The sequence below is a fragment of the Salvelinus alpinus genome, chromosome 27 (genome assembly GCF_045679555.1).
Source record: "Salvelinus alpinus chromosome 27, SLU_Salpinus.1, whole genome shotgun sequence".
In the NCBI taxonomy this organism is placed as follows: Eukaryota; Metazoa; Chordata; class Actinopteri; order Salmoniformes; family Salmonidae; genus Salvelinus; species Salvelinus alpinus.
Window position 1 is genome coordinate 13,261,840 of NC_092112.1, and position 23,423 is coordinate 13,285,262.

Here is a 23,423-nt window from a genome sequence, read left to right on the forward strand (position 1 = left end):
GCTCTACCACTAAATGTAGTCACAGGGAGCAGGGCTGTGTGCAATAGGAAGTGTTACCGATTGAATGTTCTTGTAATCCCACGTCAAATGACAGTTTGTCTGTCAACGATCTTGACGTCTTCAAGCAGGTCAGGTACTGTTGAGAAGCCACACAATATGAAATAGCAAGAAGATAGAAAAGGAAATCGACTGATAAAATATATGTCTGTCTTTCATTTGTTTGTTTGTAGCATTAACACATACAGAATATACAGTTTAATGTACAGTTTAAAACTCAAGCCATCGGCACTGTTATCTTTGGAGCAACTGCAGTATAAGGTTTTAGGTAATACAGTAACAGTAACAGTGGGGGACTGGTGACCTTTTCATTCAACACGTAGGAGGGATATCCACTAGTAATACAGCTCTCGTACTGGGAAATCTTTCACAGATCTGGCTACCCACTCATTGAAGATACTTTGGCCATTGGAGCAACTGCAGTATAATGTTTGTATAGGTGATACTTCGTGTGTCCCAAATGGGCACCCCTATTCCCTATAAAGTACACTGCTTTTTATCAGAGCCCTATGGGGTAGTGCAGTATAAAGGGAAAAAAGGTTCCATTTGGAACACAACCACTGTGGTTATGAGGGACAGGGTGGCAGATTTCCCCCATTCTCACCATTCCACTGAAGGAGTGGCGTAGGAGGATGGCGTGACCATAGAGCAGGGTCCGGTGTCCACCCCCCTGGGCCGCCTAGGAAGGAGGAGGAGGAGAGGCAACATACACAGCAGGTTAGAGTCTGATGGCTGCATCTCAAAAGTGTCATGTAGAATCCTCCCTTTGTCTCCTTTCCTTCATCTACACGGATCTGAGCAGACAGGAAAGCAAAACGGTCAAACCCTACGAGGAAGATTGAAATTGTGCTTTCATCTCTCTAGTTGTCTCTAATCAGTACAGATGAAGGAGAGAAAACAAGGGAAGGACGTCACTTTAAAATATTGAGGATGGATAACGGACATCCTTGGCTAGTACCTCCAGGAACAAACAGACGGACAGACAGGAACAAAAAGGAACCAAAAGGACTCATCCCACCCAGGTCGTGCTGCACCCCTACGTGTGTTAGACAGGTTCAGTTGACCAACGAGAAACATTTTGTTGCAGTACCGTGGACAAGGAAACGTCGTGAACCCCGTCAGAGAAATTAATTGAAGACAGACTTAAAACAAAACGTAATATTACTCACCCTCCTTAACAACCTCTAGGCGCATGAAGAAAAGAACAGGGTGACATAACATTAGCACACTTTAACCCAATAACCCACAAACTGTGTTGCTATCTATATTCCCTTTAAAGGAGTTACAAATCATTATTTTGGATAAAGAAAGAAAACATAAGATAAGATAGACATTGCTACACATTAGTGGTGGATAACGTGAGTTCCCCCTAGACCCCTAGAACACCACAGATCTCCTCAGAGGGAGCTTCAATAGATTTATTTTTTCTTTCCCCTAATTGTCATCTGACCCTTTTTGTCGAAGATTCAATGTGTTTATTTGGACAGGGAAGCTAAAACTTTTAATTTGAATCTACACTCCAGCATTTTGTATTTGAAATAAAATGTTTTATTTATTTATATATATTTATACGGTAGAAAATGTCACCGTTTTGGAAATGAAACTTTATGTTTCTAGTCTCATTTAGAAGGTTGAGGTGTATATTCTTGGGGGGGGGGGGGGGGGGGGGTAATGATATTTATGCCTCTGTAACTTTCTTACTCAGGGTTAGTCACGATTCATTCATGATAATCCATAATCATGATAGCATCCACATTAACGTAGAAGTGTTTAGAAGCGTATTATATTATCATTTACAATAAAAGGTAACTCCAAAATGACACAATACATTATTTACCCATTCATTTCTATTGGGCACAAAATAATCTGAAACACAACCAAAACAAACAGCAAATGCATCCAACACATTTGTAGAGTCACAAGCTTGATGTAATCATTGCGTGCAAATACAAAACTTTTGACTAAATTGAACACTCTATAAGTGAATTTGCCTAAAAACTAGATACATAAAGTGATTTCATTAGTTAATGTTGAAATAGATACTGTATGAATGAATATACCCTCAAATAACAGGTGACAGTAAGTACTGTCGCCTCAAATAAATTGTTTTATCTCAAATTCAAAATGCTGCAGTATAGAGACGAATTAAAAGTTTTAGCCGCACTGTCCAAATAAACACGTAGGGGAGTGTAAGAACTATATAAATCCAATCAACAACCAGTCTACAGTCTACACACTACAGTCTACAGAATATACACTACAGTCTACAGTATATACACTAACCAGTCTAAACAGTCTACTATCACGAACTACAGTACCTAAGCAGAATATACACTACGAGTACATACAGTATACTACAGCTACAGTTCATACGTGAGTCTATCACACTCACAGATCTACAGTAATATAACACTCACCAGATCATACAGTACTATACACTACAGTCTACAGTCTATACACTACAGTCTACATTATATACACTACAGTCTACATTATATACACTACAGTCTACAGTCTACATTATATACACTACAGTCTACAGTCTACAGTCTATACACTACAGTCTACAGTCTACATTATATACACTACAGTCTACATTATATACACTACAGTCTACAGTCTATACACTACAGTCTACAGTCTATACACTACAGTCTACAGTATATACAATACAGTCTACAGTCTACAGTCTATACACTACAGTCTACAGTCTACAGTCTATACACTACAGTCTACAGTATATACACTACAGTCTACAGTCTACAGTCTACAGTCTATACACTACAGTCTACAGTATATACACTACAGTCTACAGTCTACAGTCTATACACTACAGTCTACAGTCTACAGTATATACACTACAGTCTAAAGTATATACACTACAGTCTACAGTCTACAGTCTATACACTACAGTCTACAGAATATACAATACAGTCACCAGTCTATACACTACAGTCTAAAGTCCATACACTTCAGTCTACAGTCTACAGTTGACAGCATGACAGTCCAACCCTCTTCCTGGAGATCTACTGTCCTGTAGGTTTTCAGTCCATCCCTAATTTAACACACCTGATTCAGCTAGTTAAGGTCTTGTTGAGCAGCTAATTAGTAGAATCAGGTGTGTTAAATTAGGGTTGGACTGAAAACCCAGAGGACAGTAGATCTCCAGGAAAAGGGTTGGGCAGCCCTGGTCTACAGTCTATACGCTACAGTCTACAGAATATACACTACAGTCTACATTATATACACTACAGTCTACAGAATATACACTACAGTCTACATTATATACACTACAGTCTACAGAATATACACTACAGTCTACAGAATATACACTACAGTCTACAGAATATACACTACAGTCTACAGAATATACACTACAGTCTATAGAATATACACTACAGTCTACATTATATACGCTACAGTCTACAGAATATACACTACAGTCTACAGTCCATACGCTACGGTCTACAGAATATACACTACAGTCTACAGAATATGCACTACAGTCTACAGAATATACACTACAGTCTATACACTACAGTCTACAGAATATACACTACAGTCTACATTATATACACCACAGTCTACAGAATATACACTACAGTCTACATTATATACACTACAGTATACAGTATATACACTACAGTCTACAGAATATACACTACAGTCTATACACTACAGTCTACAGAATATACACTACAGTCTACAGAATATACACTACAGTCTATACACGACAGTCTACAGAATATACACTACAGTCTACATTATATACACTGCAGTCTACATTATATACACTACAGTCTACAGAATATACACTACAGTCTATACACTACAGTCTACAGAATATACACTACAGTCTCCAGAATATACACTACAGTCTACAGAATATACACTACAGTCTACAGAATATACACTACAGTCTACAGAATATACACTACAGTCTACAGAATATGCACTACTGTCTACAGAATATACACTACAGTCTACAGAATATACACTACGGTCTACAGAATATACACTACAGTCTACAGAATATGCACTACAGTCTACAGAATATACACTACAGTCTATACACTACAGTCTACAGAATATACACTACAGTCTACATTATATACACCACAGTCTACAGAATATACACTACAGTCTACATTATATACACTACAGTATACAGTATATACACTACAGTCTACAGAATATACACTACAGTCTATACACTACAGTCTACAGAATATACACTACAGTCTACAGAATATACACTACAGTCTATACACGACAGTCTACAGAATATACACTACAGTCTACATTATATACACTGCAGTCTACATTATATACACTACAGTCTACAGAATATACACTACAGTCTATACACTACAGTCTACAGAATATACACTACAGTCTACAGAATATACACTACAGTCTACAGAATATACACTACAGTCTACAGAATATACACTACAGTCTACAGAATATACACTACAGTCTATACACGACAGTCTACAGAATATACACTACAGTCTACATTATATACGCTACAGTCTACAGAATATACACTACAGTCTACAGAATATACACTACAGTCTATACACTACAGTCTACAGAATATACACTACAGTCTACATTATATACACTACAGTCTACAGAATATATACTACAGTCTATACACTACAGTCTACAGAATATACACTACAGTCTACATTATATACAATACAGTCTACATTATATACACTACAGTCTACAGAATATACACTACAGTCTATACACTACAGTCGACAGAATATACACTACAGTCTACAGAATACACACTACCGCCTACATTATATACACTACAGTCTACATTATATACACTACAGTCTACAGAATATACACTACATTCTACATTATATACAATACAGTCTACATTATATACACTACAGTATACAGAATATACACTACAGTCTATACACGACAGTCTACAGAATATACACTACAGTCTATACACGACAGTCTACAGAATATACACTACAGTCTACATTATATACACTAGTCTACAGAATATACACTACAGTCTACATTATATACACTACAGTCTACAGTATATACACTACTGTCTACAGTATATACACTACATTCTACATTATATACAATACAGTCTACATTATATACACTACAGTATACAGAATATACACTACAGTCTATACACGACAGTCTACAGAATATACACTACAGTCTATACACGACAGTCTACAGAATATACACTACAGTCTACATTATATACACTAGTATACAGTATATACACTACAGTCTACATTATATACACTACAGTCTACAGTATATACACTACTGTCTACAGTATATTGACGGGGCTGTAGTGGAACAGGTTGAGAGCTTCAAGTTCCTTGGTGTCCACATCACCAACAAACTATCATGGTTCAAACACAGTAAGACAGTTGTGAAGATGGCATGAGAAAACCTATTCCCCCTCAGGAGACTGAAAAGATTTGTCATGAGTCCTCAGATCCTCAAAAGGTTCTACAGCTGCACATCCTGACGGGTTGCATCACTGCCTGGTACGGCATCTGCTCGGCCTTCGACCGCAAGGCACTACAGAGGGTAGTGCGTACGGCCAAGTACATAACCGGGGCCAACCGTCCTGCCATCTAGGACCTCTATATCAGGCGGTATCAGAGGAAGGCCATAAAAAATATTAAAGACTCCAGCCACCCTATTCACAGACTGTTCTCTCTGCTACCGCTTGGCAAGCGGTACCGGAGCACCAAGTCAAGGTCCAAAAGGCTTCTAAACAGCTTCTACGCCCAAGCCATAATACTCCTGAACAGCTAATCAAAGGGCTACCCAGACCCCTCTTTTACGCTGCTACTCTCTGTTTATAATCTATGCATAGTCAGTTTAACTCTACCTACATGTACATATTACCTCAATTACCTCGACTACCCGGTGCCCCAGCACATTGACTCTGTACCGGTACCCCCTATATATAGCCTCCCTATTGTTATTTTACTGCTGCTGTTTAATTATTTGTTACTTTTATTTTCTATTTTCTACTTATCTATTTTTTACTTAACACTTGCGTTTTTTTTTTTTCTTAACTTCTTAAAGCATTGTTGGTTAAGGGCTTCTAAGTAAGCATTTCACTGTAAGGTCTACACCTGTTGTATTCGGCGCACGTGACAAATAAAATTTGATTTTGATGATTTTGATTTTGGTGTCTACAGTCTACAGTTCCTCTGGTAGGGAAGAGAATTCCAGAGTCGATCCATGAAGCCCCTAAACCCCTCAACAAGAAGAGAGGAGGGAGGGGAGGGAGGGAGAGAAACAACACCGGAGTTTAGAGACTGACGACTACATCTCAGTAGTCTAACGTAGCTCCCTCTCCTCATCACCTTTCGTTCATCTACACTGATCTGACCTGAATGGAGAGGGGAAAGCAAAATGGCAGAACACTACGAGAAGGTTTGATTATTCGCCTTTGCTTTTTCCCGCCCCTCAGTGCCTCAGATTCCAAACCCCAAGTCTTCTTCACCCCTCAGCTCCACGGACTCCAAGCTCGCAGTCCTCCAGTCCTCTCCGCCCTTTAGGTCCCCAGACTCCAACCTCCCAGCCCTCCAGTCCTTTCCCCCCCTCAGCCTCCCAGACTCCAAACCCCCCAGTCCCCTCAGCCTCTCAGTCCCCCAGACTCCAAACCCCCAGTCCTCTAGTCCTATCTAACTCTCAGTCCCCCAGACTCCAAACCCCCAGTCCTCTAGTCCTATCTAACTCTCAGTCCCCCAGACTCCAAACCCCCAGTCCTCCAGCCCCCCCAGAGAAAGAGACAGACAGAGAGAGAGAGCGAGGGGGGGGGGGGGGGGGGGGGGCTGTATTTCAGGCCTCCTGCCATGCTGACACATCATCACTGTGAACTGTGACCTTTGGCTGGGCGGCACAGCAACTGGCAACGCCCCTCCCACTCTAATATCATTCTGTCTGAGCTTCTGCAGGGAGTATGGCGGTGGTGTGTGTAGGAGGGGGATTGTGCGTGTGTAAGAGAGTGTGAGAGATTGTGTGTGAGCATGTGTGTGTGTGTGTGTGTGTGTGTGTGTGTGTGTGTGTGTGTGTGTGTGTGTGTGTGTGTGTGTGTGTGTGTGTGTGTGTGTGTGTGTGTGTGTGTGTGTGTGAAGGGAGGGGGGTCTCTCTTCTCTCACTGAGCTTTCTCCTGCCAGCTTGGTTTTACAAGAATGAAGTGCTGGCTGCTTGCCAAGCTTCTCACAGGCTGCCAGCGCTGCACAACAATGGCTGGTCTGTGATTACTGTAAGTAATTCACTTTTAATGTTCACTTCATATCTGGTTCTAATCTAATAATCTCATAGAGAATGACCACTCAGACCACAGGAAGTTGGTCTGGTAATGACTTTTCAAGGAGAAGAGAAGAGAGGGAGGTTCATGCCAGATTAATTTGCTACTGGCTGAAATATGGTTGCCAGCGTCCATATATAGTGCCTTATTCACACCCCTTGGCTTTCTTCACATTTTATTGTGTTACAAAGTGGAATTAAAATTGATTTATTTGTCATTTTTGTCAACAATCGACACAAAATACTCTGTAACATCAAAGTGGAAGAAGCATTTTATTACATTTTTAAGATAAATAAAAAATTCATAACTAAAATATAGTCGTTGCATAAGTGTTCAGACCATTTCTTTAGGCAAGCCTAAATCAGTTCAGGAATTAATAGGTGTTGACATGATTTTTGAATGACTTCCCCTTCCTCTGTCCTCCATACATACAACATATGTAAGGTCCCTGAGTGAAGTATTGCATTTAAAGCACCGATTCAACTACAAAGACCAGGGAGCTTTTTGAAAGCATCACAAAGAAGGGCAGTGTTTGGTAGATGGGTAACAACAAATCAGACATTGAATATATCTTTAAGCACGGTCAAGTTAATAACGATGTTGTGGGTGATGTATTAAACCACCCAGACACATCAAAGATACAGCCGTCCTTCTGAACTGAGCTGCAGGACTGGAAGGAAACTGTTCAGGGAGTTCACCATGAGGTCATTGGTGATTTTTAAACAGCTACAGAAAACTGAGGATGGATCAACAACATTGTAGCTACTCCACAATAATGACCTAAATGACAGAGAAGAATACAAATGTACAAAATACAAATATTCCTAAACATACATCTTGTAGGCAACAAGGCATTAAAGTAATACTGCAAAAGAACACAGCAAATAAATACACTTTTTGGCCTGAATGCATAGCCTTATGTTTGGGGCAAATCGAACACATCACTGAGTAACTACCTCCTTATTTTTAAGCATGGTAAATCACTGCATCACGATATGGGTGGTTATGCTTGACTTCAGCAAAAGACTGGGTATTGTCAGGATAAAAAGAAATGGGACAGAGCTAAGCACAGGCAAAATGCTATAGGACAACCAGCTTTAGTCTGTTTTCCACCAGACACTGGGAGAGGAATTCACCTTCCAGCAGGACAATAACCTACAACACACAGCCAAATCTTTATTTATATATTTAACTAGGCAAGACAGTTAAGAACAAATTCTTATTTTCAATGACGGCCTAGGAACAGTGGGTTAACTGCCTTGTTCAGGAGCAGAACAACAGATTTTAACTTGTCAGCTCAGGGATCCGATCTTGCAACCTTTCGGTTACTAGTCCAACACTTTAACCACTAGGCTACCTGCCACCCCAATCTACACTGGATTTACTTACCAAGAAGAGTCAATGTGTCCGAGTGGCAAAATTACAGTTTGAACTTAAATCTGCTTGAAAAGCTATGACAAGACTTCAAACTTGCTGTCTAGCCATGATCGACCAAACATCTTTACAGAGCTTGAAGAATTTTGAAAAGATGAATGGGTAAATATTGCACAATCCAGGAGTGGAGAGCTCTTAGAGACTTACCCAAGAAGACTCACAGCTGTAATCACTCTTAAGAGACTTACCCAGAAAGACTCACAGCTGTAATCACTCTTAAGAGACTTACCCAGAAAGACTCACAGCTGTAATCACTCTTAAGAGACTTACCCAGAAAGACTCACAGCTGTAATCGCTCTTAAGAGACTTACCCAGAAAGACTCACAGCTGTAATCACTCTTAAGAGACTTACCCAGAAAGACTCACAGCTGTAATCACTCTTAAGAGACTTACCCAGAAAGACTCACAGCTGTAATCACTCTTAAGAGACTTACCCAGAAAGACTCACAGCTGTAATCACTCTTAAGAGACTTACCCAGAAAGACTCACAGCTGTAATCGCTCTTAAGAGACTTACCCAGAAAGACTCACAGCTGTAATCACTCTTAAGAGACTTACCCAGAAAGACTCACAGCTGTAATCGCTGCCAAAGGTGATTCTAACATGTAGTGACTCAGAGCTGAATACTTACGCAACACTATATTTTATATATTTAAAAAAAATAATACAAAATGAAATACAATAAATAAATGTTCTTTCACTTTGATATTACAGTATTTTGTGTAGATTGTTGACAAAAAAATGACTATTAAATCCATTTTAAAATGTGAAGATATCAAAGAGGTCTGAATACTTTTGCAGGGCACTGTATATTGCCAAACATTACACTTCAAATTATCACAGTAATGGATGGGGAGATTGTATTCCATTGCTTGGAATACACTTCAATGAACATAGTTTATGTTGATGTCGTTTATATCAATGTATCCAGTATTCTACTAATAGCAATATGAAGATTTACACTGTAGAATAGATGTGTTAATAATCCCTGTGTTGGTTCACAAATTACTAAACTCTTCCAGCTTGGTTCTACAGCATTGTGTGAAGCTTCTGGAATCATTGTGTGAAGAAGCTTCTGGAATCATTGTATGAAGAAGCTTCTGGAATCATTGTGTGAAGGAGCTTCTGGAATCATTGTGTGAAGAAGCTTCTGGAATCAAAGCCAATTCCAGAACATTTCCTATTTTATTTCTGGTAGTCTTGAAATGCGACTGTTAGCTACAAAACAGAGGAAGGAAAACCACAAACTCAAAAAAACACTACATCTACAGTAGCATTGTCCCACCAACTAGGTTTCCTGTTGATTCCCTAAAGTCTTGATAGTACGGCTAAAGAAACATTTATTTTTTTCTGAAAGTAAAAGATTAACACAAAGTATGTATTTTCCATAACACATCATTTCAGAAACCCAGAAGTAAAATCTTGTATAACTAAGTCAGCTATACAGATATGTTACGTACGTCTGTTCATGACAGCTTACATGAAAACATACAACTACTCTCTGTCTAGTTTTTGTTTGTTAAAGGTGTAGATTTTTATTGAAGGTTTTTTTTCCTATCACTAAGCAGTAAATGGGTTAGCTAAAATACTGGCTGAAGCAGATTAGAAAACTAGTTAGCACTTTCACTTGAAAATGTTTACACACATGCACAAAGTGTGGTCTTGGGGGCGCCAAGCAAAGGATTCAAATCATGTGAATCATGTGCACAAGGTGAAGGTAGAAACCAATGGGATGTCTATTTCAAGATTGCCAAATATCAGTGATGTTCCAGGGGACAGTTTAAAGTCTGTCTCAGTGACGAGCTCCTTAAGGTTATTAAGGCGTTAAGGTAAATCTACGTATCAACAGCTGAATGGAAAAAAATGATCAGAATCTAAAATATAAGAAATAAAAATGTATTTCCTAAATGTCTGGTACATATTTAAAGAGGGTAAGAATGTCTGATAATTTATGTTAATACCAGGATTCACTCAATTTCTATCACCGATAATTAGATAGAAATATATAATAAATATAAATAAATATGTATAAATAAATATACATATATATAAAAACATAACACATATATATATATATAAATATAAACAAATATATATAAATAAATATCTATATATAACTAAATATATATAAATATAAACAAATATATATATAAATATATTAATATATATATACACATATAAATAAATATATATATATATAAATCATTCACAAGATATTTACACACGTCTAGCCTTCCAAATAATGCATGTATGTTTGATTTATCAACCAACCTATTGAAGGGAGTTGTATAAACTATTGTTAATGACTATAGTGACTATGCACAATAACAATCTCAAAATAGGCAACACTTTGAAGTGAAAGTGGCGAAAGTGAGATCATTCTTTCGCTAATAGTTAGGGGTCAGTAGAGGTGAGCCTTCATGCAAACTAAAGAAAGTAACAAATGAACATACCCACTGTTCATGGTCCGCTTTCTAGCAGCGTTAAACAAAGATACAGATGAAAAAACAACATTACATGGAGTTATGGCAGTCAAATATGTCAAAAAGAAATGTCTAAAAGACAAAAATCTAAAGACTGAGAATGAGTCTCCGTTTAATTTTCATACGGGGTGAATTAACAACAACATAAAAAAAAATGTTGTGTGTGAATGTTAAGGGCCCGTTTCCCGGACCCTGATTAAGCCTTGATCTCCATAGCAACTGCTTTTTAGTCCAGGGCCAGGCTGACGTTCTCATCTCTGATCCTGAGTTGCCAAGCGATCAGCTGGTTCTTATCTTATCACCTCAATTAAAACAGTTACTTCATCGCAGTAAAATGGATACCAACTTGACACTGATCTGATCGTCTGGCAACCCCAGAAGCAGTGAGGAGAGCTAAGCTAACTAAAACTAGCTAAGCTAACTAAAAGCAATTAAATTCTAATGTGTTCAATTATCAATTCAATATCTCTCAACGCACTAGCCTAATCAATCAAATGAAACCTGAAACTGTTCTGTTGGAGAGCATGTGTTTGATAAAAGAACATAACTTGGAATACCTTCATAAAGTTGCAGCTAATGAAGTGTTTCATTGCAGTGGGGGACACACTGGGGCACTCATAAGTATCTAAATGTCTATCTCCTTATTTATGATTAAGCACACCAACTAAGAAATAAGCATGCCAGTGGCATGTAGCTGAGCTGAGGGAGAGAGAGAGCGAGAGAGAGGGATGGAATGAGGGATAGAGGGTTGGATAGAGGGAGGGATAGAGGGAGGGATAGATAAAGGGTTGGATAGAGGGAGGGATAGATAGAGGTTGGGATAGAGGGAGGGATAGAGGGAGGGATAGATAGAGGGAGGGAGGGAGGGAGGGAGGGAGGGAGGGAGGGAGGGAGGGAGGGAGGGAGGGAGGGAGGGAGGGAGGGAGGGAGGGATGGTGGGTTGGATAGAGGGAGGGAGGGATAGAGGAGGGAGGGAGGGTTGGATAGAGGGAGGGAGGGATAGAAGGAAGAGGGAGGGTTGGATAGAGGGAGGGAGGGAGGGATAGAGGGAGGGATAGAGGGAGGGAGGGTTGGATAGAGGGGGGGAAGGAGGGAGGGAGGGAGGGAGGGAGGGAGGGAGGGAGGCTAGGGAGGGAGGGAGGGAGGGAGGGAGGGAGGGAGGGTACCATTCCCTTTGATCAGGACATTGTAAATCAAGTAGCAGAGCAGAGGGGAGAAGACTCTTTCTGAATGCACTTAGAGCAAGGCAATCAGGCTATTTGTCTGTGTATCTGGGACTAACATGGAGTGGCCTTCATTATGACACAGTGTCTAGGGGGAGAGAGGTTATGTAAAATCACCCAGCTAGAGAGGACACTACCGTAGAAGCTGTATCTTCAAGTCTTATCTTGAAGTCAAACAAGGAGAAAACATACATGTGATTATCATCCTCTGTTCTTGATCTCTTATTAAATATGTTTGTTCTATAATGAATCTCCTTGGCATATCGTCTTTAACCAGAATCCATGAGTCAGCAACAGGATTTGTTTGTTTAGATTATTTCCTTTGAATTGAAACCATTTTCACTGCAAGACCACTGTGTCATATACTTTCAAATACTTTACAAATCCTAAACGTAGTTCACTTATTTCTTTGACCAAGCTCTGAAGTGTACTGTGCATACAGGGATAATGAGTACAGGTAATGTAAATATAATGGGTAGGCTATACAGTGATTATGTATACAGGTAACGCAGCAGTACTCACCCCTTCGTTGTTAGGCACCGTGTGAGCTAACATCTCCTGCAGGGCCCGGACAGACAGGGACTGCTCCAGGATGAAACAGCAGATACACAGGTCAGGAGGAACATACTGCAGGAAGGACAGAGGGAGGGATGGAGATGGGAGGGAGGGAGGGAGGGAGGTGGGAGGGATACGGGAGGGACATGGTAGGGAGGGAGATGGGAGGGAGGGAGGGAGGGAGGGAGGGAGGGAGGGAGGGAGGGAGGGAGGGAGGGAGGGAGGGAGGGAGGGAGACGGGAGAGAGGGAGGGAGGGAAAATTCCAATCTTAGCAAAGATAAATATAAATAGCAGTAAACACTCTATTAGACGAGAGATCTGATGACTTGCATTAGGTCTCATTTACAAGAGGCTTAAAATGGCAGATGAAATTTGACCACGATATAAATACATTTAAATTAACGGACTGACATACATTGCTTTGATACCCCAGCGGCACCATCAATGTTTGACAAACAAACTTCTACAACAGCAGATGCTTGGACGGGAATCAACATAATATAATGAATCTGATTGAAGAATTTTGTTTTATAACTCATTTGCCCCTTACCTAACCAAACCCTTCAATTCTGAAATTAAATATAAGTTGAGTACTGTCATGGTGGTTAAACTATCATAGCACCATGAGAGGCCCAGTCTTTAACGTTTCATAGCACCATGAGAGGCCTAGTCTTTAACGTTTCATAGCACCATGAGAGGCCCAGTCTTTAACATTTCATAGCACCATGAGAGGCCTAGTCTTTAACGTTTCATAGCACCATGAGAGGCCCAGTCTTTAACGTTTCATAGCACCATGAGAGGCCCAGTCTTTAATATTTCATAGCATCATGAGAGGCCCAGTCTTTAACGTTTCATAGCACCATGAGAGGCCTAGTCTTTAACGTTTCATAGCACCATGAGAGGCCCAGTCTTTAACATTTCATAGCACCATGAGAGGCCCAGTCTTTAACATTTCATAGCACCATGAGAGGCCCAGTCTTTAACATTTCATAGCACCATGAGAGGCCTAGTCTTTAACGTTTCATAGCACCATGAGAGGCCCAGTCTTTAACGTTTCATAGCACCATGAGAGGCCCAGTCTTTAATATTTCATAGCATCATGAGAGGCCCAGTCTTTAACGTTTCATAGCACCATGAGAGGCCCAGTCTTTAACGTTTCATATCACCATGAGAGGCTCAGTCTTTCAAGTTTCATAGCATCATGAGAGGCCCAGTCTTTAACCTTTCATAGCATCATGAGAGGCCCAAGTTTCATAACATTGACAACTGAGGTCTGCTTACTGTAGTTAGGTAACACTAAAGGCTTGTAGATATAATTTCATCTATATAACAGACCTGGTTCTTCTTAATATGCGGTGTAGTGTTACCTCCCATTTGAAATTAAATATATTCCTTTTCTAAAAGAGTACGTTGCCTCTAACCACTGATCTGAGGTCAGCTCTGTGTTTCCACACCTGATCGTTAGGGTTCGAATTTGGTATACGCAAACTGATCCTAGGTGTGCTTCAGGGCATCTTCTTCCATCCTTGTTATACTGTATACTGTTATACTTGCAAATTTCGACCAATCACTGCACTATTGAAACATTCAAATCATCCCAATATTACTGAATACAATGATCACAGCACTACAAAAAGAGAGCTCGCGATTTTAACCAATCACTGCACTTTTACAGCATACACATTTTCCACTTGCCAGCGCATTTTCGTAAAACGAATTTGATAAAATCATTGAAAATTGCTATGCAAAATGTCATTATTACAGCAAAATCAACATTTTGGCCCCCAACTAACACAAAAAAACTGGAGTGACTGAGAGACACAGAGCCGGTTGTATCCATCAGAGATGGAAACGAGGTGTCAACACCTGAGATCATCGTGACGATAACACCTGTAACTCCTCATGGCAAATCCCTCCCTAGTCCTCACACACTGGCTAGTCTACCAATCACTCCCTAGTCCTCACACCCTGGCTAGTCTACCAATCACTCCCGAGTCCTCACACACTGGCTAGTCTACCAATCACTCCCTAGTCCTCACACACTGGCTAGTCTACCAATCACTCCCTAGTCCTCACACACTGGCTAGTCTACCAACCAGTCCTTAGTCCTCACACCCTGGCTAGTCTACCAATCACTCCCGAGTCCTCACACACTGGCTAGTCTACCAATCACTCCCTAGTCCTCACACCCTGGCTAGTCTACCAATCACTCCCTAGTCCTCACACCCTGGCTAGTCTACCAATCAGTCCTCACACACTGGCTAGTCTATCAATCAGTCCTCACACACTGGCTAGTCTACCAATCAGTTCTCACACACTGGCTAGTCTACCAATCAGTCCTCACACACTGGCTAGTCTACCAATCACTCCCTAGTCCTCACACCCTGGCTAGTCTACCAATCACTCCCTAGTCCTCACACGATGGCTAGTCTACCAATCAGTCCTCACACACTGGCTAGTCTATCAATCAGTCCTCACACACTGGCTAGTCTACCAATCAGTTCTCACACACTGGCTAGTCTACCAATCAGTCCTCACACACTGGCTAGTCTATCAATCAGTCCTCACACACTGGCTAGTCTACCAATCACTCCCTAGTCCTCACACACTGGCTAGTCTACCAATCCCTCCCTAGTCCTCACACACTGGCTAGTCTGCCAATCAGTCCTCACACACTGGTTAGTCTACCAATCAGTCCTCACACACTGGCTAGTCTACCAATCAGTCCTCACACACTGGCTAGTCTACCAATCACTCCCTACTTCTCACACACTGGCTAGTCTACCAATCACTCCCTAGTTCTCACACACTGGCTAGTCTATCAATCAGTCCTCACACACTGGCTAGTCTACCAATCACTCCCTAGTCCTCACACCATGGCTAGTCTACCAATCACTCCCTAGTTCTCACACACTGGCTAGTCTACCAATCAGTCCTCACACACTGGCTAGTCTACCAATCAGTCCTCACACACTGACTAGTCTACCAATCAGTCCTCACACACTGGCTAGTCTACCAATCAGTCCTCACACACTGGCTAGTCTACCAATCAGTCCTCACACACTGGTTAGTCTACCAATCAGTCCTCACACACTGGCTAGTCTATCAATCAGTCCTCACACACTGGCTAGTCTACCAATCAGTCCTCACACACTGGCTAGTCTACCAATCAGTCCTCACACACTGGCTAGTCTATCAATCAGTCCTCACACACTGGCTAGTCTACCAATCACTCCCTAGTCCTCACACACTGGCTAGTCTACCAATCCCTCCCTAGTCTTCACACACTGGCTAGTCTACCAATCAGTCCTCACACACTGGTTAGTCTACCAATCAGTCCTCACACACTGGCTAGTCTACCAATCAGTCCTCACACACTGGCTAGTCTACCAATCAGTCCTCACACACTGGCTAGTCTACCAATCACTCCCTAGTTCTCACACACTGGCTAGACTATCAATCAGTCCTCACACACTGGCTAGTCTACCAATCACTCCCTAGTCCTCACACCCTGGCTAGTCTACCAATCACTCCCTAGTCCTCACACCCTGGCTAGTCTACCAATCAGTCCTCACACACTGGCTAGTCTATCAATCAGTCCTCACACACTGGCTAGTCTACCAATCAGTTCTCACACACTGGCTAGTCTACCAATCAGTTCTCACACACTGGCTAGTCTACCAATCAGTCCTCACACACTGGCTAGTCTACCAATCAGTCCTCACACACTGGCTAGTCTACCAATCAGTCCTCACACACTGGCTAGTCTACCAATCAGTCCTCACACACTGGCTAGTCTACCAATCAGTTCTCACACACTGGCTAGTCTACCAATCAGTCCTCACACACTGGCTAGTCTACCAATCAGTCCTCACACACTGGCTAGTCTACCAATCAGTCCTCACACACTGGCTAGTCTACCAATCACTCCCTAGTTCTCACACACTGGCTAGTCTATCAATCAGTCCTCACACACTGGCTAGTCTACCAATCACTCCCTAGTCCTCACACACTGGCTAGTCTACCAATCACTCCCTAGTCCTCACACCCTGGCTAGTCTACCAATCACTCCCTAGTCCTCACACCCTGGCTAGTCTACCAATCAGTCCTCACACACTGGCTAGTCTATCAATCAGTCCTCACACACTGGCTAGTCTACCAATCAGTTCTCACACACTGGCTAGTCTACCAATCAGTCCTCACACACTGGCTAGTCTATCAATCAGTCCTCACACACTGGCTAGTCTACCAATCACTCCCTAGTCCTCACACACTGGCTAGTCTACCAATCCCTCCCTAGTCCTCACACACTGGCTAGTCTGCCAATCAGTCCTCACACACTGGTTAGTATACCAATCAGTCCTCACACACTGGCTAGTCTACCAATCAGTCCTCACACACTGGCTAGTCTACCAATCACTCCCTAGTTCTCACACACTGGCTAGTCTACCAATCACTCCCTAGTTCTCACACACTGGCTAGTCTATCAATCAGTCCTCACACACTGGCTAGTCTACCAATCACTCCCTAGTCCTCACACCCTGGCTAGTCTACCAATCACTCCCTAGTTCTCACACACTGGCTAGTCTACCAATCAGTCCTCACACACTGGCTAGTCTACCAATCAGTCCTCACACACTGACTAGTCTACCAATCAGTCCTCACACACTGGCTAGTCTACCAATCAGTCCTCACACACTGGCTAGTCTACCAATCAGTCCTCACACACAGGTTAGTCTACCAATCAGTCCTCACACACTGGCTAGTCTATCAATCAGTCCTCACACACTGGCTAGTCTACCAATCAGTCCTCACACACTGGCTAGTCTACCAATCAGTCCTCACACACTGGCTAGTCTATCAATCAGTCCTCACACACTGGCTAGTCTACCAATCACTCCCTAGTCCTCACACACTGGCTAGTCTACCAATCCCTCCCTAGTCCTCACACACTGGCTAGTCTACCAATCAGTCCTCACACACTGGTTAGTCTACCAATCAGTCCTCACACACTGGCTAGTCTACCAATCAGTCCTCACACACTGGCTAGTCTACCAATCAGTCCTCACACACTGGCTAGTCTATCAATCAGTCCTCACACACTGGCTAGTCTACCAATCACTCCCTAGTTCTCACACACTGGCTAGTCTACCAATCACTCCCTAGTTCTCACACACTGGCTAGTCTATCAATCAGTCTTCACACACTGGCTAGTCTACCAATCACCCCCTAGTCCTCACACCCTGGCTAGTCTACCAATCACTTCCTAGTCCTCACACACTGGCTAGTCTACCAATCACTCCCTAGTTCTAACACACTGGCTAGTCTACCAATCAGTCCTCACACACTGGCTAGTCTACCAATCAGTCCTCACACACTGACTAGTCTACCAATCAGTCCTCACACACTGGCTAGTCTACCAATCAGTCCTCACACACTGGCTAGTCTACCAATCAGTCCTCACACACTGGCTAGTCTACCAATCAGTCCTCACACACTGGCTAGTCTACCAATCAGTCCTCACACACTGGCTAGTCTACCAATCAGTCCTCACACACTGGCTAGTCTACCAATCAGTCCTCACACACTGGCTAGTCTACCAATCAGTCCTCACACACTGACTAGTCTACCAATCAGTCCTCACACACTGGCTAGTCTACCAATCAGTCCTCACACACTGGCTAGTCTACCAATCAGTCCTCACACACTGGCTAGTCTACCAATCAGTCCTCACACACTGGCTAGTCTACCAATCAGTCCTCACACACTGGCTAGTCTACCAATCAGTCCTCACACACTGGCTAGTCTACCAATCACTCCCTAGTTCTCACACACTGGCTAGTCTATCAATCAGTCCTCACACACTGGCTAGTCTACCAATCAGTCCTCACACCAGTCATCACACTCTGGCCAGTGAGATATACCTGCTGGAGCGCGTGCTACGGGTGGGTGTTGTTATCGTGACCAGTGAGCTGAGATAAGGCGGAGCTTTACCTAGCAAAGACTTATAGATGACCTGGAGCCAGTGGGTCTGGCGACGAATATGTAGCGAGGGCCAGCCGACTAGAGCATACAGGTCGCAGTGGTGGGTGGTATAAGGTGATTTGGTAACAAAACGGATGGCACTGTGATAGACTGCATCCAGTTTGCTGAGTAGAGTGTTGGAAGCTATTTTGTAGATGACATCGCCGAAGTCGAGGATCGGTAGGATAGTCAGTTTTACTAGGGTAAGTTTGGCGGCGTGAGTGAAGGAGGCTTTGTTGCGAAATAGAAAGCTGATTCTAGAATTGATTTTGGATTGGAGATGTTTAATATGAGTCTGGAAGGAGAGTTTACAGTCTAGCCAGACACCTAGGTATTTGTAGTTGTCCACATATTCTAGGTCGGAACCGTCCAGGGTGGTGATGCTAGTCGGGCGGGCGGGTGCGGGCAGCGAATGGTTGAAAAGCATGCATTTGGTTTTACTAGCGTTTAAGAGCAGTTGGAGGCCACGGAAGGAGTGTTGTATGGCATTGAAGCTCGTTTGGAGGTTTGTTAACACAGTATCCAAAGAAGGGTCAGATGTATACAGAATGGTGTCGTCTGCGTAGAGGTGTATCAGGGAGAGCGACATCGTTGATATATACAGAGAAAAGAGTCGGCCCGAGAATATAACCCTGTGGTACCCCCATAGACACTGCCAGAGGTCCGGACAACAGGCCCTCCGATTTGACACACTGAACTCTGTCTGAGAAGTAGTTGGTGAACCAGGCGAGGCAGTCATTTGAGAAACCAAGGCTGTTGAGTCTGCCGATAAGAATACGGTGATTGACAGAGTCGAAAGCCTTGGCTAGGTCGATGAAGACGGCTGCACAGTACAATCTTTTATCGACGGCGGTTATGATATCGTTTAGTACCTTGAGCGTGGCTGAGGTGTACCCGTGACCAGCTAGGAAACCGGATTGCACGGCGGAGAAGGTACGGTGGGATTCGAAATGGTCAGTGATCTGTTTATTAACTTGGCTTTCGAAGACTTTAGAGAGGAAGGGCAGAATGGATATAGGTCTGTAACAGTTAGCCAGTGTCCTCTAACTACTGAACTGGTCATCATAGCCAGTGTCCTCTAACTACTAAACTGTTAATCAAAGCCAGTGTCCTCTAACTACTGAACTGTTAATCATAGCCAGTGTCCTCTATCTACTGAACTGTTAATTATAGCCAGTGTCCTCTATCTACTGAACTGTTAATCATAGCCAGTGTCCTCTATCTACTGAACTGTTAATCATAGCCAGTGTCCTCTATCTACTGAACTGGTCATCATAGCCAGTGTCCTCTATCTACTGAACTGTTAATCATAACCAGTGTCCTCTATCTACTGAACTGTTAATTATAGCCAGTGTCCTCTAACTACTGAACTGTTAATTATAGCCAGTGTCCTCTAACTACTAAACTGTTAATCATAGCCAGTGTCCTCTATCTACTGAACTGTTAATCATAGCCAGTGTCCTCTAACTACTGAACTGTTAATTATAGCCAGTGTCCTCTAACTACTAAACTGTTAATCATAGCCAGTGTCCTCTAACTACTGAACTGTTAATCATAGCCAGTGTCCTCTAACTACTGAACTGTTAATCACAGCCAGTGTCCTCTAACTACTGAACTGTTAATCATAGCCAGTGTCCTCTAACTACTGAACTGTTAATTATAGCCAGTGTCCTCTAACTACTGAACTGTTAATCATAGCCAGTGTATTCGAACTACTGAACTGTTAATCATAGCCAGTGTCCTCTATCTCCTGAACTGTTAATTATAGCCAGTGTCCTCTATCTATTGAACTGTTAATTATAGCCAGTGTCCTCTATCTACTGAACTGTTAATTATAGCCAGTGTCCTCTATCTACTGAACTGTTAATTATAGCCAGTGTCCTCTATCTACTGAACTGTTAATTATAGCCAGTGTCCTCTATCTACTGAACTGTTAATCATAGCCAGTGTCCTCTATCTACTAAACTGTTAATCATAGCCAGTGTCCTCTATCTACTGAACTGTTAATCATAGCCAGTGTCCTCTAACTACTGAACTGTTAATTATAGCCAGTGTCCTCTAACTACTGAACTGTTAATTATAGCCAGTGTCCTCTATCTACTGAACTGTTAATTATAGCCAGTGTCCTCTATCTACTAAACTGTTAATCATAGCCAGTGTCCTCTATCTACTAAACTGTTAATCATAGCCAGTGTCCTCTAACTACTGAACTGTTAATCATAGCCAGTGTCCTCTATCTACTGAACTGTTAATCATAGCCAGTGTCCTCTATCTACTGAACTGTTAATCATAGCCAGTGTCCTCTATCTACTGAACTGTTAATCATAGCCAGTGTCCTCTATCTACTAAACTGTTAATCATAGCCAGTGTCCTCTATCTACTGAACTGTTAATCATAGCCAGTGTCCTCTAACTACTAAACTGTTAATCATAGCCAGTGTCCTCTATCTACTGAACTGTTAATCATAGCCAGTGTCCTCTATCTACTGAACTGTTAATCATAGCCAGTGTCCTCTATCTACTGAACTGTTAATTATAGCCAGTGTCCTCTATCTACTGAACTGTTAATCATAGCCAGTGTCCTCTATCTACTGAACTGTTAATTATAGCCAGTGTCCTCTATCTACTGAACTGTTAATCATAGCCAGTGTCCTCTAACTACTGAACTGTTAATCATAGCCAGTGTCCTCTATCTCCTGAACTGTTAATTATAGCCAGTGTCCTCTAACTACTGAACTGTTAATCATAGCCAGTGTCCTCTATCTACTGATCTGTTTTGTATTACCATATCATTTAATATAATGACTAACTGCAGCCCAGGGGTTGGACCTGGTTCAGGGAACAGAACCGAAAACCGGAAAATAACAACATTTTTCGAGAAGCAGAATCTGAACCGAGAACAAACATGATCTCTACTGTTCAGGAACAGAACAGTTATTTTAAAAGCATGGAAACCTGTTAATAATGTTATTTTACATTCAGGGCATTTAAAAAAAAAATGAAATCAAATGTTATTTGTCACATGCTTTGTAAACAACAGGTGTAGACTAACAGTGAAATGCTTACTTACAGGCCCTTCCCAACAATGCAGAGAGAGATAATATATAAATAATAGAAAAATAATACAGAAGGAATAAATACACAATGAGTAATGATAATTTGGCTATGTACAATAAATACACAATGAGTAACGACAACTTGGCTAAATACACGGGGTACCAGTACTGAGTCGATGTGCAGGAGGTAATTGAGGTAGATATGTACACAAAGGTAGGGATAAAGTTACTAGGCAACAGGATAGATAATAAACAGAAGCGTATGTGATGAGTCAAAATAGTTAGTGCAAAAAGGGTCAATGCAGATAGTTAAATAGTTAACCAATAGCTACCTGGACTAACTATTTAGCATTCGTATGGCATGGGGGTAGAAGCTGTTCAGGGTTTTGTTGGTTCCAGACTTGGTGCATCGGTACTGCTTGACGTGGGGTAGCAGAGAGAACAGTCTATGACTTGGGTCGCTGGAGTCTTTGACAATTTTCAGGGCCTTCCTCTGACACCACCTGGCATAGAGATCCTGGATGGCAGGACGCTTTTGCCCCAGAGATGTACTGGGCCGTACGCACTACCATCTGTAGTGCCTTGCAGATGGACACCAAGCAGTTGTCATACCAAGCGGTGATGCAGCCATTCAAGATGCTCTCAATGGTGCAGCTGTATAACTTTTTGAGGATCTGAGGGCCCATGCCAAATGTTTTCATCCTCCTGAGGGAGAAGAGATGTTGTTGTGCCCTCTTCACGACTGTGTTGTTGTGTGTGTGGGCCATGATCATTCCTTAGTGATGTGGAGGAACTTGAAGCTCTCGTACCCGCTTCATTACAGCCCCATCGATGTGGTAGCGGGCGTGATCGGCCCTCCGTTTCCTGTAGTCCACGATCAGCTCCTCTGTTTTGCCTGAAGTTGAGCAAGTGGTTGTTTGTCCTGTCACCACACTACCAGGTCTCTAACCTCCTCCCTATAGGCTGTCTCATTGTCGTCAGTGATCAGGCCAACCACCGCCGTGTAGTCAGCAAACTTAATGATGGTGTTGGAGTCGTGCACGGCCACGCAGTTGTGGGTGAACAGGAAGAACAGGAGGGGACTAAGATACAGTATGTACGTACGGTCACTGTGGGGACGATGTCGTTGATGTACCTATTAATGAAGCAGGTGACTGATGTGGTAAACTCCTCAATGTTTTTAAATGAATCCCGGAACATGTTCCAGTCTGTGCTAGTGAAACAGTTCTGTAGCTTCATCTGACCACTTCCGTATTGAGCAC

General features: G+C 42.2%; 1 protein-coding gene across 7 annotated transcripts in view; it reads right to left on the reverse strand.

The window, feature by feature from the left end:
- Positions 1–23,423, reverse strand: part of LOC139555982 (ryanodine receptor 3-like) — a 218,236-nt gene that overhangs the window by 165,893 nt on the left and 28,920 nt on the right. For 5 of the 7 annotated variants that reach the window (XR_011671046.1, XM_071369419.1, XM_071369416.1 and 2 more), the window contains exons 3-6: positions 13,049–13,153; positions 11,274–11,294; positions 662–736; positions 58–136 (exon numbers count right to left, since the gene is read on the reverse strand). Coding sequence is in view for 6 of the 7 variants with exons in the window: in XM_071369419.1 (XP_071225520.1) it covers positions 58–136; positions 662–736; positions 11,274–11,294; positions 13,049–13,153 (280 nt within the window). In the remaining variant the exon portion in view is untranslated. The remainder of the gene's footprint in view (positions 1–57; positions 137–661; positions 737–11,273; positions 11,295–13,048; positions 13,154–23,423) is intronic. The other 2 variants (XM_071369421.1, XM_071369418.1) reach the window with 1 other exon arrangement.